At 40.8% G+C, this 18,106-nt stretch overlaps 1 protein-coding gene across 1 annotated transcript in view; it reads left to right on the forward strand.

Annotated features, from left to right (window-relative positions):
- AHCYL2 (adenosylhomocysteinase like 2) overlaps positions 1–18,106 on the forward strand; it is a 189,082-nt gene that overhangs the window by 126,800 nt on the left and 44,176 nt on the right. The window contains exon 2 of the mRNA XM_068973462.1: positions 14,365–14,473. Within this exon, the coding sequence (XP_068829563.1) occupies positions 14,365–14,473 (109 nt within the window). The remainder of the gene's footprint in view (positions 1–14,364; positions 14,474–18,106) is intronic.

The raw sequence follows: 18,106 nt of genomic DNA on the forward strand, positions 1-18,106 counted from the left end.
TAAGGCTGGTTATTATAGATAATCTCAATCAGGGGTCTCACTCCTGCTCTAGCTATAGGTATATCTTTTAAGGCACTTTAGTAAAATTAAATTAGAATGAAAACAACTTTATAACTATTCATAGTACCTAAACCTATACACTGTGCCTTATACAGTCCCACTCAGTTAATAGACTTTCAGTTCTCAATTGTAATAGGTACTGTTTTATTTTTGTTTCAGAGTCATTACAGAAAGAAGGTAATAAGTATAAGGTATAAGAAGGTTGCAGTTTTCAAATGAAGTCTATTTTAGTTAAAACCTTACACTAAAAGAATGGTCTTCCTTTTAATCCACTATCAAATCTGACACTCTGATCACAGATGGCCTTATCAAAACTGAAACCCTGACCTCAGATCATGCCTTCATTTCATTGACTTTCTTTATCTTGCTGTCATTCATTGCTTCACTCCATAGCTCCTCCGTGACCACAACTGCCTTTACTTCCACCCTTGCTATTTTCTCTTCTTATTATTGCACCTGCTCTCCACCTGCCTTGTGATCTCTAGTCCTTTGACACCTCTGCATTCACCTAGTCCAGTGGTCCCCTTCTGTTTTCAATTGCCTTTTCTTTAGTCTGGACCTCCAGGTCGGTCATTTGAATTCTGCCCTTTCTGACATCTCTTCCCTAGAAGTTTCCTTCCCCTCCTTCATTCTGTATCTAAAGGACCATTCTCCTAACTAGGAAAGACTTTAAAGGGCAATGAACCTATAATCCTAATCACGATATTATGACTGTCAACTCTAGAGAAATTATCTTTGCAGTGGGACTTAACACTGTAAAGAGTCCCTGGTTCTTAAAGGGGACCAAATGAAATCTGTGGTACTTTCATTGGATAATATACTTTAGGAATTAATTAAGAAGGTAAAATAGAAGGGACTTACCAGGTGGCACAGTGGTAAAAATCCACCTGCCAGTGCTAGAGACATAGAGATGCAGATTTGGTCCCTGGGTCGGGAAGATCCCCTGAGAAGGGCATGGCAACCCACTCCAGTATTCTTGCCTGGAGAACCCCATGGACAGAGGAGCCTGGTGTGTTACAGTCCATGGGGTCGCAAAGAGTTGGATATGACTGACCACACACAGAAAAAAGATTAGGTCACCTTTTTTCTAGTTTTGTCTTATTTCCAAATTTCTGAAGTGTGTAGGGAGGAGGGAACTAGTATGGGGTCATAAGGAGGAAGCAGCTTCTGAGGTCCTAAAGACTACTGTGTTGGCATCCTGTTTCAGAAACCAGACCTGGGGATAAAAAACAGCATTGAATAGGGGCTTAGAGGCGGCACTAATCTTTTTAAAAAATTGAAATATAGGGCATTCCCTGGTGGTTCAATGGCTAGAACTCCTGCTCTCACTGCCAAGGGCCCTGGTCAGGGAACTAAGATCTCACAAGTCATGTGGTGTGGCAAAAAAAAGAAGTGTAGTTGATTTACAATATTATATTAGTTTCAGGTGTACAGTATAGTGATGCAATATTTTTATAGATTATACTCCACTGAAAGTTGTTTTACAGTGTTGGCTATATTCCTGTATGTGTGGTGTATGTGTGCTCAGTCATGTCCAGCTCTGTGAGACCCCATGGACTGTAGCCCGCCAGACTCCTCTGTCCATGGGATTTCCCAGGCAAGAATATTGGAGTGGGTTACCATTTTCTTCTCCAGAGGATCTTCCTGACCCAGGGATCAAACTCACATCTCCTGCAGCTCCTATATTGGCAGGTGGATTCTTTACCACTAGCGCCACCTGGGAAGTCCCTGTAGCAGTTCAGTTCAGTTCAGTTCAGTCACTAAGTCGTATCTGACTCTTTGTAACCCCATGAGGTGCAGCACGCCAGGCCTCCCTGTCCGTCACCAACTCCCGGAGCCCACCCAAACTCATGTCCATTGAGTCGGTGATACCATCCAACCATCTCATCCTCTGTTGTCCCCTTCTCCTGCCTTCAATCCTCCTTTCCCAGCATCAGGGTTTTTTCCAATGAGTCAGCTCTTCACATCAGGTGGCCAAAGGATTGGAGTTTCAGCTTCAACATCAGACTTTCCAATGAACACCCAGGACTGATCTCCTTTAGGATGGACTGGTTGGATCTCCTTGCAATCCAAGGGACTCTCAAGAGTCTTCTCCAACACCACAGTTCAAAAGCATCAATTCTTCGGTGCTCAGCTTTCTTCACAGTCCAACTCTCACATCCATACATGACCACTGGAAAAACCATAGCCTTGACTAGACGGACCTCTGTTGGCAAAGTAATGTCTCTGCTTTTTAATATGCTGTCTAGATTGGTCATAACTTTTCTTAGGAGTAAGCGTCTTTTAATTTCATGGATGGAATCACCATCTGCAGTGATTTTGGAGCCCCAAAAAGTAAAGTCAGCCACTGTTTCCACTGTTTCCCCATCTATTTGCCATGAAGTGATGGGACTGGTTACCAGTGAGGAAAGAGAAAGAGGAATAGGGGATTTGGAGGCATAAACTCCCGTGCATAAAATAAAGAGACAGCACTAGTCTGATTTGGAAGTGCTGGTTTCCCCTAAACCTGCCTACTCTGTGGTAGCTCCTGACTAGCCTCAGAGAAGCAGGTGATTTATAGTGGGCATCTTTATCTCTATAGCTGAAGGCCCTTAGACTTTCATGTGCATAGCACAGCAAGCCAGCAGAGGGAGCTGTGGTCCTAGAACTTTCTTTTGAGCTTCTAAGTTTTGGTTTTGACTGAGATCCTCTCCAGCTCCATCTGAATCTCCTGTGCAGTAAGAATTTAACTTGAGATATGCCTGGGTTTGGTGCCAGACCCCTGGTGTGAGCAGATGGGGAGCTTCTGCATAACTGTTTAAACTTGAAAGCCATAAGGAACTCGATTTCAAGGAAACGCCTGTTTACCGTGCAGATCCAAATCAAGCAACTCTCCAGAAATGGGTGTGCCTTCTTGACCTCGATCCTTATTGATCTTGGTATCAGCACCTCTAGTGACGCATCCTGAGGGGCGGGAGAAAGTTAACAAGTGCCTTATACACAGGGAAAAAGAGGAAGCCTGACTGCTGCTGCAGAAAGTCCCCACTGGGGAGGAGGGGATACTGTTTGGGTAGCATTAAATAGTGAATGCTCCATGGAAAGTTCAGTGCCTGGGTGTAGAACCTTGTATGTGCTCTCGTTTTGAATCAGAAGCAGGTTTGCAGCTGGCCAGTCAAGGGGCTTGTCAGGCAGTTGACTAATGATCTTGATTTTAATAGGAAGACTTTTAAAGGGGATGCAGCTTCTGCTAGTTACTGTGAACTCCTGAATCACTAGATTTGGCTCTGCTTTTTGGACACTCAGAAAACTCGGGCACTTCCAAGCCAGCTTTCCCTTTTGCTTCAGGACATAGATTACCCAAGCCTGCACTATGGAGACTGGCGCCTCAGCTTTTCACGTGCCTGAGTGGATGGTGAGTTCTTTGGTCACTTTGCTTTTCCCTGTTTCTTGATAATGACAAAAATAGGGATCATTGTGAGAAGTCCCTCCCGAGAGCTGTGATTGGGAAAACAGTTATTACTGTAATTTCTGATTAATTCCTGGGTCACTCCTGCTGCTTTCTTTGCTTTTTCTTTTTTTTAAATTATTTGTAAATTATGAGTGAGCTGGAAGGGCCTGTTGCCTGGTTGTCTGGACTGGACTGGAGCTTCCCCGCTGCTCCTGGTGTACTGCATGGATTGTGTTACACGGTGATTGCATTGCATTCTGTTTACAAGCAGATACTTAGTTTATTTCTCATGGGGGTAAAGAAAAAGAATGGAGGGGGGGGAACATCTTGTGGAAATGGTGTGCTCTCTCTCGCTCTCAAGTCTGAAAAGATTTAAGTAGTTTATCCCCTATCTGCCTAGTTTTCTCCTGCTAGTCAAAACATTTTCCCAAGTATTCTTGTACATGTCTTTCTAAAAGGAGGAACTATAAAACTCTCTTTAAATTAATTTATTTTTTGGCTGTGCTGGGCATGTGGGATCTTAGTTCCTCAACCAGGGATCAAACCCGTGCCCCCTGCAGTGGATGCACGGAGTCTTAACAACTGGACTGCTGGGAAGTCCCTATATAGCTCTTTTGGTACTGTTCTTTAAAATACTTTATTTGCTTGATGAATGTTTTTAGTAAGTTATTTGTTGATAAGAACCAGCACATAAAACCTAGTATTTTCGATCCAACTTTAGTTTTTTATATAAAAATAGCAACTACCCTTATGTTCCTAACTGCTTTCTTCCAGGTTTAGCCTAATTTCTTACAGTCTATATACCAATTTGTGGTTTATATATATATATATGTATGTGTGTATATATATGTATATATAATATGTATGTGTGCATGCTAAGTTTCTTCAGTCGTATCCAACTCTTTGTGACCCCATGAACTTTAGCCCGCCAGCCTTCTCTGTCCATGGGATTCTCCAGGCAAGAATACTGGAGTGGGTTACCATGCCCTCCTCCAGGGAATCTTCCCAACCCAGGGATTAAACCCACGTCTCTTGCATTTCCTGCATTGGCAGGTGGATTCTTTACTACTAGCGCCACCTGGGAAGCCCCATAAAATATGTATAATGTATATGTATTTCCCTATTGAAAACTGCTTAGACTATGTACAACACATTCCAAGTTCTTTTCAGTGTTTATGGAATTATGGACTTAGAGAAGTGACCACCAGTAATGAGTCTGAGTATATAGTAGACCTAACCGAGGCCCAACTGATGAGCCCACATTTCGATTCACATACCAACTATTATTATTTCTGTTAAGGTTATTCCTATTGTTGTTCTTAGTGTTGTTCCAGAACCTTGTACTCAGTTTTAAAACATTTGATCTAAAGAAATCCTACTCATCCGCAAGCTTATTTCAAATAGTATAGTGTTTTAGAATAACGGGAAAAAATTCAAATAATAATTCTAGCTGGATTTCTTTATAAATATTTATTTTTATTTATTTGGCTACTCTGGGTCTTTAGTTGTGCTGTGTGGGATCTAGTTCCCTATGCAGGGATTGAACCCAGGCCCTCTGCATTGTGGGCACAGAGTCCTAGCCACTGGACCACCAGGGAAGTCCCTCTAGTTGGATTTTTAAGTTTGTTTTTGAATTTCCAGCCCTTCACTGATACCAAGAAGGGGAAATAGGATTCTGGTTTTCTTAAGTGAGAGCCCACGTGAAGATATTAACCTTTGTTACTTCTATAAGAGAATATTACAGAATTTCACAGAACACTAGTAGGTCAACTCAGTCAACACAAGTTTTACAGTAACACTTATTCTCATAAATAATACACCTCGCTGTCTTACCTGCCAAGCACATCTTCTCAAGAGGAGCGCCTACTGGACTTTTACCTACTTACCTTTTCTTTGTTTACCTGAACAGGATAACAGTCCTAAAGGAGTTAGTGTGACTACTGCTCAAGAGATACGACCTAAGACTTCTCAGCTTTTAGAAAATATTCTTTAATAAAGCGCAGCTCTGCTTTGTTTTCAACATGGCACCTCTTTTATTTAGCAATTTCCTGGCCTCTGTCTTTCAAAAATCAGGAAAATATCTTTGATCAGTAGATTTTTTTTTTTTTTAGCAATGATGAGGCAAAGTAGGGAGGTGCTTGGCCTCAATAACTCAGTTTTATCCTCTGAATTATTCCTTTGCTAGAGATTAACCTCTTGAGGCTTGCTTTCAGATATCACAGTTGTTCATTTCTGACCTGGTCTGGAAGTGCTTCTTTAGGCTGCCACCAGTATCCACTTAGCCACCAAAATGAGCCACTGAGCATTCTCTAGCATACTGCCTATAGATTTCCAGACCTTACCTGTGACATGTTGGAGTACCTTTTAATCTCCAAGAGGAAACCCTGGCGCCAGTTATCACATTGGGTCAAAATTTCGATCAAAGAAAGCTTTTAACAGATGACTCCTGTTCCAGTTTACATATTAATATAATGAACTTTCCACTGAGAACTATCCTTGCCCCCAGAGGAAATATGACAAGGCTCTCAGGGGGAAAATTCTTTCAGGGGGAAAATTTAGCAGAAAAGGTGGATTATAATACCTCCTTTCTTATAAATGATCTGTAGCAAAAAGGGACTGGCATATCCCTCAGAAGATAGGACTCAAGAGCACAAACAGCAGCTGACAGTACTCACATCTCTGACTCCTAGCAGGGAAATAAGCCAGGAGGAAATCTGAAGAACAGTCTTGAGACTTGACAAGTAGACCTTCGAGTTACTATTCCATCAGTCACTGGAAAACTTCTGCTAAAGCCTCTGCTCCCCAGATATTTTCGTATAGCTTGTTCAGGCAGTTTTACTGCTAAAAGATTGGGAAACTCATCCTTTTAAAGATTGTCCTTATTAATATAGTTTCACTTCCCCTGAGAAATTTTTAGTCCCTAGTGGTAGGTGAAAATACCTCCTCTCTTATGAGCATGGAGATCCCGCAGTAACTTTTTTTAAGTTTCTACATCTTAATATTTCCTCCTCCCACTTAAGCTCTTTGTAGTACCTAGTACTTTTCCGTAGGAAATCTAATTCACTTTCTTGATTGAGTACCCAGCCAGCCAGTTACCTGGTTTTCTTTTGGCTAGAAGTAATCCCTTTTATAGTTGAAGAATTTGTTCCAGCAGCTCGTTTGGCTTGGAAGGGAGCAATGTCTCTAAGAGTGCTTGAACCATATCCGCTTGGAAGTGAGACGAAAACCTTTAAGGTATCTGCTAAATGGTAGTAGAGTTAGTTTCACTATAACTCTGGATCAGAATTGACACTTAAAGCAGAGACCCACTTGAGAAACTGATGAAAACTGTGGACCCACTCCCCAGGAAAATAGATACACAAACTTTTTGCATTCTGTTTTAGAGCATCTGGACATCCATGGACTCTAGGTGAAGAATTTGGACCTAAAAAATAGAAATGTTAATATGTTATATTTGTGTACCAGTGTGTCACCTCCAAAACCTTTTCACTTGCGTTATTTTATTTAACCAGCACACACTTGAGACAGACAAAGTAGGTATTATTGTTCTTATTTTACAAATCAGGATTATAGATGTTCAGTAACCCTGGAAATGTTAAGAAATGGAGATACAGAGAGAGAACCACTGATCAGCATTCTTTGTAGTACTACTTTATATATTTGAAAAGGAATTAATTTGTTTCTCTTGATGTGCTCCTGTGTAGGGTAAATAGATCTTCTATCCTCCCCATGAGTCCTGATTTTTTTTTAATGCATTAATCATCTATTCTTAGCCTTAATTTGTGGAAATCAGAATTAGATCCAGTTCTCTTTATGTCCTATGTTGTGTATAAAGAAAGGATCACCTCATTCCTTTCTCTGATCTTTGAAATAACTTTTTGTGCCTATGAATATGCTCCATGGTTACAGCCATAGGTAGGATAACATGGTTGGTTAAGAAGAGAGTTAAGAATTACGGTGACTTTAATCATGCTTGGAGTGTTCCAGCAGTGGTTCTTAAAGTGTGGTCCCCAGGCCAGTAGCATCAGCATCACCTGGAAACTTGTTAGAAATACAAAATCTTGGGCCCCACCCAGATTCAGTAAATCAGAACCTCTGGAGCAGGGCCTAGCAATGTGTTTTAATAAACCCTCTGGGTGATTTTGATGTATCTAAAATTTGAGAATTACTTTGGTAGATAAACTTGTTAAGTGGTAAGGCTTTTTTCCAGGAATAGTAATCTAAAATGTCTTCCAGTTGTGTTTGGTATAGATCTGCAGCTCCCTTTGCTCAGGCCCAGAAACTCAAGGCATTAGACCAGGAGTTCCTTTTCATCTGAGTGAGGAACCAACTGAGTATACTAGGGTGCATATTCTTGGTTAGGAGGAGCAGATTAGAGACTCATCAAGCAAGCAGAAAAATACTGGTGTGTCTCATTTCCTGAAATTGTGAATAAGAGACCAAGATTGTCATGGATAACAGTGAATAGCTGTATCTTAGTTCAGTTAATTTCCATTTCAATTTTTGGTAGTGACATTGGACAAAGTTGCTAATTAAAAGGCTGCCAGATTTCAGTTTCTTATATGATTTAGCCATTTCAGAATTGTGGTTTGATCAGAGCCTCAAGATAATCTGGGATGATATCCTTTTTGAAACCTAATCCAATAAGAAAGTAAATTTAAGGAGTAATTTTAAATTAAATAAATTTAAGATAAATCAAGGCTTCCTTGGTGGCTCAGCTGGTAAAGAATCTGCCTGCAATGTGGGAGTCCTGGGTTCGATCCCTGCGTTGGAAAGATCCCCTGGAGGAGGGCATGGCAACCCATTCCATTATTGTTGCCTGGAGGGTCCCCACGGACAGAGGAGCCTGGCAAGCTACAGTCCATGGATTTGCAGAGTGGGACACAACTAAACGACTAAGCACAACACAGCAAGATAAATTAAGAGGGATGAGGTGGGGCTGAGTACACCCTGAATTAGGACCAGGGAAGTTTTTGATCTTCAGATCAGTATCACAAGGTTTGGTGTAGTAGAAAGAGGTTCGGCTCTGACATAAACGCAGGCTCACTTTCCAGTCCCCCTTGCTTGCTGTGAGACTCCAGGCAAATCATTTGTTCTCTCAGTACCTTTGTGGTTTCCTAATTTGTCAATGGGGATAATGATGCCAAGTTTCTGAGACTATTATACTGTTTAATAGAAATAACAGATACACAGGCCGTTGCATGGTAGGTTCAATAAATATTAATTCCTTCCCCTATTCTGTTCTTCCAGGGACCTTTTCTCTCAAAATAAAGATTATCCTAAAAAAAGAATCAATCATTTTATGTTCTTTCTTGTGCTCAGAGAGCACTCATATTTTTTAAATCACATCTGTAATTTTGTGAAAAAGAAAGTGTTAGTAGCTCAGTCACATCCAACTCTTTGTGACCCTATGGACTGTAGCCCACCAGGCTACTCTGTTCATGGAACTCTCCAGGCAAGAATGCTAGAGTGGTATAGTTAGGAAATTTAAAATGGTATAACTACAAAGAATGTGAACAATTCCAAATAATTTCCAAAGCTATCATCTTAACAGCATCTATATGGAAGACCCCTGGAGAAGGAAATGGCAACCAACTCCAGTATTTTTATGTGGAGAATTCCATGGACAGAGGAGCCTGGTGGACTGCAGTCCATGGGGTTGTAGAGTCAGTCATGACTGAGCAAACACTTCACTTTCATCTGGAAGACATTGGGGGGAATACAGAAATGATTCACAACTGAGGCCTGGTTCAGAGAATTTGTCTTCTAATGGGGAGATCAGTGTGTATTAGATAACAATCTATTATGAAAACCAGAGGAAATAAGCAGAGAATGAATTAAACTAGACATGGAAGGATCTTTGACTTTTGCTGGGATCTAACTAACCCAATCAGATTGCCTCACTCCTGGTCCGTGCAGTGGTGATTTTCTGTGGCGCTGTCGATATGACACTTCCAAGGGTCACGTTCCAATGATGAACCTCCCCTCCATTTGCTGACACATCTGGTGGCATGCAGATGTCAACATCACTAACCCCCTTTCTTAATCATCTATTCTAATTCAAAAATAAATTACTGGTTCTCTCTCAGGTCAATCTCCCATATCTTGGAGATGAGCAACGATATTAAATTACTAAAAGTAACAAGCAGATAAACTGAAATGGTCTCTGGAGAAATGCATGGTGCATTATTGTTTAATATTAGATAGCTGGTCCGTGGTTTGTTCTCCTACCCTTCTCATCTGGTCCATCTGCCTTCCCAGGACTATACTTTTCCAGCTCCTGTCTGCGCACTGGTCACTCACTGCATTAGCCCATAGCATCTTTTCATGACTAATTGGGAGTCACTTTTGTGCGCGGTTTTGCTTTATATCTTCTGTGGATTATTTTTATGAATTGTAAAGTTATCGGATTTATCGTGGCATAAGTCTCCACCAACTAGCTCTTGTATTTTCTTCAACTACATGCCCACCGCTTCTAACTCCCTGTATACGTGTACTTGGTTCTTTGTCATCCTGGGCTCCTGGCAGTTCCCGCTTTCCTTTTCCTCTGTGTGTATCGCTCTGTGTACCTAGAAGGGCCACCCCTTCATTTGACTATTTGATATGTAACAAGGTCGCTATGACCCTGGGGGCTCTGAGGAAATAGGAAATTCCCTATTGTAGTTGCACCTTCCACGAAACAGTTTTTGAAAAAGGCAGGCAGATCACTGGACACTTAAGCAGCAACGCTCCTCAGATGGGACTAGAAACCAGATGTCAAAACCTGCATGAAAAGGTGCACAGTGAAGAGTAGAGCACTGGTCTGAGGAAGCTGAGTTTCCTGGTAACAGGCCTGAGATCAGTGTCCCCAGTCTGACCAACACAAGGCCACAGAGTGTAGGTTAGGGCCTGCAAGAGTACTTGGCTCCTTTTTTTTTCTTACCGTTTTTATAAATTCCTCACTGCTTTAGTGCCTCTGTAGTTAATTTTTTTCTAATGAGACTAGGTTAACTGCAGTCATCTGACTTGGAAAAGGAGGAGGTAAGGTTAAAAAGGAACCTAATTAGCAAGTTAATTATAGCAGGCAAAAAAAAGTGCACCAGTTATATAAATAAGCTATTGTTATGCGCGTGCAAGTTGGGCCTTGTCAAGGGACTTGTTAAGGTTTAGAGGTCAGAGGATCCGTGTAATTAGGTGTTTAGGGGAAAAAAAATAATAAAAGCAAAACAGCCACCAGAATTAGGAATGGCTGATGAACCACTAACAGAAATGCTTTATTTAATTGGGCTCTACTGCTGGAGGGGTTGCTGGAGCTGCTTCATGGTTTCCAGGGAAGGCAAACCCCCCCTTCACCACCACCACCACCACGCACGCACACACAAAACTAGCTGGAACCAGAGCCAACAGAATTGCTGATGAGGAAAGTTTAAAGGCCTAGCCACAAGGGTCCCTGGACTGGAGAGGTGGCTGTAGGGCTGGTAATGTCATTATGCTGAGCAGCAAGAAGAAATACATTGTCAATGGCAACTCTGGGATTAAAGCCCAGGTGAGGCTAAGTTCTTATTTACCAGTCTTGCTGCCGCTATAGCCACTATTATAAAAGGCCAGTTGCTTTTCCCCTTCTTTCCTGCTTTCGCCCCTTCTTCTGGCATAAGGTGAGCTGCTCCTCTACAATCTCTCTCCCTTCCTTGCCTTGAAGCCTATTGGAATGAGTCAGTCTTCTCTGAAACAGACGAGGAGGGGTCCCGTAAAGGACTTTTTGATTTCAGTTAAGGTGGAAGAGTTAGGGGTAGAATCTACCAGGGTACCCCGACTGGAGTAGGGAGATTACTGTATTATAAGTAAGAGTGAAAAGTGTAATGGCACTTAAACTATTGATGGGAGGTGGGCACCAGGGATGACGGGTTGTCAATAAAAGATAAACATTTATTTCTTGGGGAAATTATATAGCTTATTCTATATAAGTGGTTAGCCTCTTTCTAATGTTCTTCTGTCTTAAAGAAACTTGAGGTAGTGTCTGACAAGTAACAAGCTTTAGACCCCTATGTCTCTGAGTGGAGAAAGCCTACACAGCCTAATGTTTAGTGCCCAAAAATAGCCTGAACTCAAGAATTCTCTGGTGGGCTAGTGGGGGCCAGGGGTTAGAGCCCTGCACTTCCATTTCAGAGGGAACAGTTTCCATCACTGATCAGGGAATTAAGATCCCATGCAAGGTATGGCCAAAAAAAAAAAAAAGCCAAAACGTGACCTAGGTGGGAGGAAGTACTTGTTAGTAGTGAGGAGCTTAATAGAGGAGAGAACTCAGTTTAAGGAAACTGGTTTAAGATGATGGTGCAGCTGGATGGCTATGTTGTTGGGGTAAATGAGTATGTGGCTTCTCCGAAGGCTCTGCGGTAAAGACTCTGCCTGCCAGTGCTCGAGACACAAGAGACTGGGGTTCAATCCCCGGGTCAGGAAGGTCCCCTGGAATAGGAAATGGCAACCTACTCCAGTATTCTTGCCTGGGAAATCCCATGGACAGAGGAGCCTGGCAGGCTACAGTCCACAGGGTCACAAAGAGTTGGACATTACTTAGTGACTAAACAACAGATGGATTTGTGCCCACCGTCTCCAATCCTACAAATCTAGAGAAGTAGAGTGGCCCCCACTAGTGGTGTGTGGGTGGGAGGGGGTGGTATATATCTAAGGCAGGGTCTGGTCTGTCTGTTCCACTTTTTTAAAAGTAGGCTCTGCTGAAATTAAGGACTTATCGTGGCCTTTGGAAAGTCAATGAAGACTCATTTTCCTTGATGGGCTTCTAAAAAAGAATAAAGATATATCATTGTCTTGAACAAGGTTGGTGAAATGGAAGCCGAGGTTTTGAGCTTGACTGATACTCCCCTCCTCATCTTCTTACTCACGTTCCTCCCCTTCCTGACTTTTGTTTTCCTCCTAATTTTTTTAACTTTAGACTTGATTTATGGTTACTTAATATTCAGTCAAGTACAGACTGTGAAGATAGGGTAAGGTTCATTGTTTTGACGCAAGGTTGACTGTTATGTCAGGAGTTTGTATCTGAGGATATAAGGATAAGTAATACACATAGCTCCTGCCTTTATGGAGCCTAGTTTGTACAATGATAGAAGTACATGGGATTTCATGTACATTCCATAGGAGTGCACAGAAAGAGCACTTTCTCTTTTTGGAATAAATTGCTATTTTAGTAAAATAATTAATTTCGTTATTTTTCATTTTGGGAAATGCTTCTAACCTAGTGAATTTTCCTGTTGCTGTAAGCAATTTGCAAACTCTAAAGTAGTATGCAGGCTTTAATGGTTGTTAAAGCTATGAACAGCTTCGGGAGATGGTGAGGGGCAGGGGAGCCTGGCGTGCTGCAATCCAGAGTCAAACAGCCCTGAACAACAGTAGCTGTGACAATGCTATGAGTTCCCCTAAAAGGCATGCTAATTGATTTGGCCTCGGTCTGATAGTTACCTCTAACTGCAGGAAATGTAGCCAATAGTTGTTGCAACCATCTTTTTTTATCAGGAAAGGCAGAATCAGTTGGCAGATCTTTGATTTTCCCTATCTCCATGCCAGTTGGATCCAGAATAAGCAGTTATGCAAACATTCAATTAGAGAAGTAGAAAAAGAAAAGATATTTGCTTAATGACACAAACTTTGACTTGTAAAGTGTTATAAAGTATCAGCTGGAACTTCCAACAGTAGGAGAAAGAGAGAAAATTGCAAGAAAGTCATTATTAGATATTGTCCAAAATGTAGCCTCCAGAGTATTGAGGTTTATACATATTCAGTCTAGTTATCTACTCCTACATCTGTTATAGTTAATAAGTTATCAACCTTGTAGCTTTTAGTTTATTGTGATACCAAACATTAAAAATAATAAATTAATGTTTACTTATTAGTACTGAAAAGCTGGTTGATGCATTTTAGAAAGCCTTTGAAAAGCTAAAGTGACTACCTGCAAGAGTTACGAGAACAGAAAATTTGTAGTGGTGGGAGTTGGGGAGCCAGGGATGAATTGAATCTCCTGCTGAGTTTCACAGTTTATATACCTTGTTTTGTATAACCCTCTCTAAAACTTTGGAAATACTTTCATCTTTATTGTATTTGTGAGAAAAATGGGGGTCACAAAATATCTTTGAACATCATACAGCTAATGAGTGGCGTAAGCAGGGTTTGAATGCAGTTCCAGAAAGGTCTGTATGAATAGAAAGCTTTTTTTTTTTCGTTATACCATACTGTTTCCTGAGTATCTTAAGGCAGGTCACTCTGCCTTTCTTAATCTTATAGTTTCGTATCTTAAAAGGTTGGAATGTGTATGTCCGTGCTTGGTAGCTTCAGTTGAGTCCAACTCTTTGCAGCCCATGGACTGTAGTCCGCCAGGCTCCTGTGTCCATGGAGTTCTCCAGGCAAGAATACTGGAGTGGATTGCCATTTCCTACTCTAGGGGATCTTCCCTACCCAGGGATTGAACCCAAGTCTATGGCATCTCCTGCTTGGCAGGTGGATTCTATCTGCTGAGCCACCTGGGAAGCCTGAAGATTGGAATAGATAGTCTCAATGATTCTTTCCAGCTTTAATTTTCAGTGAAACTATAGAAAGGATTGCTGAGTATGACTCAACTTTCTAACCATTTATTTTAATCAGAATATCCCATTCTCCCTTTTATTGTAAAAGACAGATAGTCAGAGAGTGGTTCAAGGATTTAAATTTGATAGAAACAGAGAAGAATGAAAGATCATTTTCTCCAACGAGTCTCTTAAGATTCTGTATGTGGGTCAATACAAACAGATCAGTTGTGAGGGAAGGTAAGATCCTATAATGCAAGCATTGATTTGGTATCTCAAAATGGATGTTCTTTTCCTTCATGTAACTAGAGTTCTTTTTCTTAGCAGATCCAGTTTGCTGATCAGAAGCAAGAATTCAATAAACGTCCCACCAAAATTGGACGTCGCTCTCTGTCTCGTTCGATTTCCCAGTCGTCGACTGACAGCTACAGCTCAGGTGAGGATTGAACTGCTCTGGACCCACCTGTGGAGGCTAATTAAGTATGATCAATGGACCCTCCTGTCTATCTAAGGCTAATTAGGCACAATCAAAGCCTGTGCTCTGGCATAAACATGTTCATTCTCAATTGAAATTTAGACCAAAATTCTAGGTGGAATCTTTAGGTTTCTCTTGGGGATTCAGAGTGGAGCTTAATAGAGGCATGCTCTTCCAGTTAAGACAAAAGAAGGTGATTAAGGAAACTGAGTCTGATTTATTCAGAGGGTGAGGATATGTTGCTCACCCTTGGCCTTCACTGAGCAGCATGTGTGAATGCTTGTGTTTTTTCTACTCTTTGAAAACGAAAGAGGGCTTCTTCATCCTTCTGACTGGGAAATCTTAAATGCCCTGAGAAACGGTGAAATCACTGTAGCTAGTGAAGAGCCCTTCACTTTCTCTTCTGGGCTGTGACATTGTGTTGTTTGTGACTCCTTCCTTCCTTGGCAGTGAGTTAAGTCCAATACATGGATCCTAGGCCTGAGTTACCATTTACTGTCAGATGAGTATGAATTTGTGAATCCCTTGTCACCGGTAACCATTTATGCAGCAGTGCCTAGTATGTGTCTGATCTAATCTGGAGCCATTTTGTTTTGCTCTTAAGTAGGAATGTGGTAGGAAGCTGAATGCTTGCCCTAATTACCTCTTACATTATAAATAGTAATATTGATTAGAAAATTTTAATCGTGACCTAAAATTTTGTTTTTCACACAAATAGGAAAGTAGTATTTGTAAAGTTGAAGAAAGCTTGTTTGAGACACTGTAACTTTTAGGTTGAATAAATTGTTATTTACACTCTTAATATTAGCATTTCTTTTTTTATGTTTTTCCCCACATAACTGAATAATATAAAGCACAGAATGTAAATCCCTAGGGATTACTGAATTTTGTAACTATCTTATTCTGCTGAAAGAACCAGCAGAATGATAAATAATTACATAAATTAAATAATTTTTAATAGCTGTTGAAGATTCGTGAACCAGGTAATAAAACTCTGGAAATTGTAATAATTGTGAAAATGTAAATTGTAAAAAAAGTATGTACAAGTTAAACACTTGAGTTTGTGCATGTTATCTAAAAATTGAAATTAAACAGTAACAGTACTCAATTTTAACTCCAGCTCAATCTCTTCCCTACACACTGGATCGGTATTTCCATCTATGCTCCTGCAGAGAAAACCTTCCCACCGAACCCCCATATGCAGGGAAGATAATTACAAAGTATCTATGTATGTAGGGATAGGTAGGTAGTTTCAGTTGAAGCTGAAACTCCAATACTTTGGCCACCTGATGTGAAGAGCTGACTCATTTGAAAAGACCCTGATGCTGGGAAAGATTGAAGGCAGGAGGAGAAGGGGATGACAGAGGATGAGATGGTTGGATGGCACCACTGACTCAATGGACATGAGTTTGGGTAGACTCCAGGAGTTGGTGATGGACAGGGAGGCCTGGCGTGCTGCAGTCCATGGGGTCGCAAAGAGTCAGACACAACTGAGCGACTGAACTGAACTGGTGTACATAGGGAAGAGTGAGTTTGATGCCCTTAGTTTCTAAGTGAACATATATTTGCCTGGTATTGCTCATTGGTGAGTGGTACTGGCTCATGTCAGCCTGGAAAAGTCAAACCTTTTAGGTTGAACTATGTGACATTGCTATTTCTGTAGTAAAACCTTATGTATTCCTTTAAGGATACTAAGTTCAGGAGCATGGAATCAAACCATCCTGGAACTTGGAAAATAAAGATCAGTTATTCACTTCCCACTGAATGCGGGAATTGCCTTGGTGGTGTCGCTGACAAATGGCTATCCGGCCTCTTTGGGAGCATTTTAGATCATAGGGTGACCCTTGCTTAATCTAATAGTTTTGCTCCCAATAAGTTCTTATACAACCTCTGAGATTTAAAGATTTTACTTAGAAATAAAAATCCTCATTTTTGGTTGCCTGAGTTGGGGGGCATCGCACTGTCCTGGTTAACCTCATCTGGTTATATTCCAGACTAAGTGTCCTTTTAAAAATATATGCCTATGAATATAATATTCTAGGTATAGTCCAAAATAATCTATAATAGGTGTTGTTTCCATAAACTCAGTGCTTTTAGAATGAAACCTAAGATTATGTTTCCTTTTTTTTGTAGCTGTGTCACACACACACACTGTTACCTTGTCTTGTTTCCACATGAGCAACTGTCAAACCCTTTTAAACAAACTATGGATGGGGCTGCCTATTGCCTTGAGCCTTGGACTGGAAGTTAGGACAGACCTAGTTTCTAGGCTTTGATCAATGTGTGATTTGTTGTGTGATCCGGGAAAACTCTTGACGCCTACAATGCTTGTAGCAGAGGCAATGGGAAAGTTAAATGAGGTGATACAGAAAAAGCTTCATACTCATCAGACAAAAAGCCAGGAATAACAGAATTACTCACAGCTTTCTAAATATGAGATGATATGTAAGTGCATGTCAATAAGAACTTGGAACCCATTTTCAGCCTATGTTATAATTTAATTGACTATAGAAACTAACATTGTTAAAGCCCCAAAGATGGATTGACTAGACTTTTTCCCTTCTCTGTTTATCTCTTCTCAGGTGAACTCATTCAGACTCATAGTTTTAAATACCACGTATTGGTGTTTGATTCCCAAATTTTATCTCTAGCCCAAATCTCTTCTCTGCACACTAGCCCCAGATAATCAAATGCCTGTTCAGTCCTTTCACTTGGATGTTTTACAGGTATCTCAACCCTCCCATGTCCTAAAAACTGAATTGCTGAGTTCCAGCCTTGCCCCTCTTCAGTCTGTTCTCAATGCTGCAGCCAGATTCATTTTTTAAAAATAAGTCAGGTTGTATCACTTCTTAGCTCAAAACTTTCCAATGGCTTTCCAGTCTCACTCTTAAGGGCTGAAATTCTTACAGTGGCTTACAAGGCCTTATACCATCGACCCTCATGTTATATTTCTAATCACATCTCTAATTTTCCAAATTTCCCTCCTCCCTCAGCTATTTTTTCACTCCAGTTGTGCTGTCCTTCTGTTATTTTGAAACTGTTACTTTGTTATGCTGGGACTCTCCTGCCTTAAGTCCTTTGCACTTACTATTTTCTCAGCCTGGAATGCTCTAAAATACCCTCACTGTGTATCTTGCCTCCTTCAGTTCTTAATCAAAGATCATCTTTTCATTGAGGCCTATCCTGACTACTCTTTTAAAATTGTAGAGTCACCCCACCCAATACTCCCTGTCATCAAATTTTCCTTCTCTGTTTTTCTCCATAGCACTTATTATCATATAACATATAATTTATTGTGTCTTTCGTCCCTTACTTGAATATGAGATCCATGAGGGCAGAGATTTTTATCTCTTTTGTGTTGTTCTCTTCCCACCACTTAGAACTGTGTTTGATACATGAGAGGTGATCAACAAATAAACACTGGGGAAGGGTGTCCAGAGACATTCTTATTATACTACTTGACATCCCTGTAAAGGAAATAGACCTCTGGTAAACTCTATGTATGTGAAAAGTTAGAAGAAGGTTTATGACATTTCAAAAAAGGGTACCTTCCTATCCAAAGTGCTTGTTTTGCTGAAGATACTTAGAGTCTTA

Source organism: Capricornis sumatraensis, chromosome 5 (assembly GCF_032405125.1).
Source record: "Capricornis sumatraensis isolate serow.1 chromosome 5, serow.2, whole genome shotgun sequence".
NCBI classification, from domain to species: domain Eukaryota; kingdom Metazoa; phylum Chordata; class Mammalia; order Artiodactyla; family Bovidae; genus Capricornis; species Capricornis sumatraensis.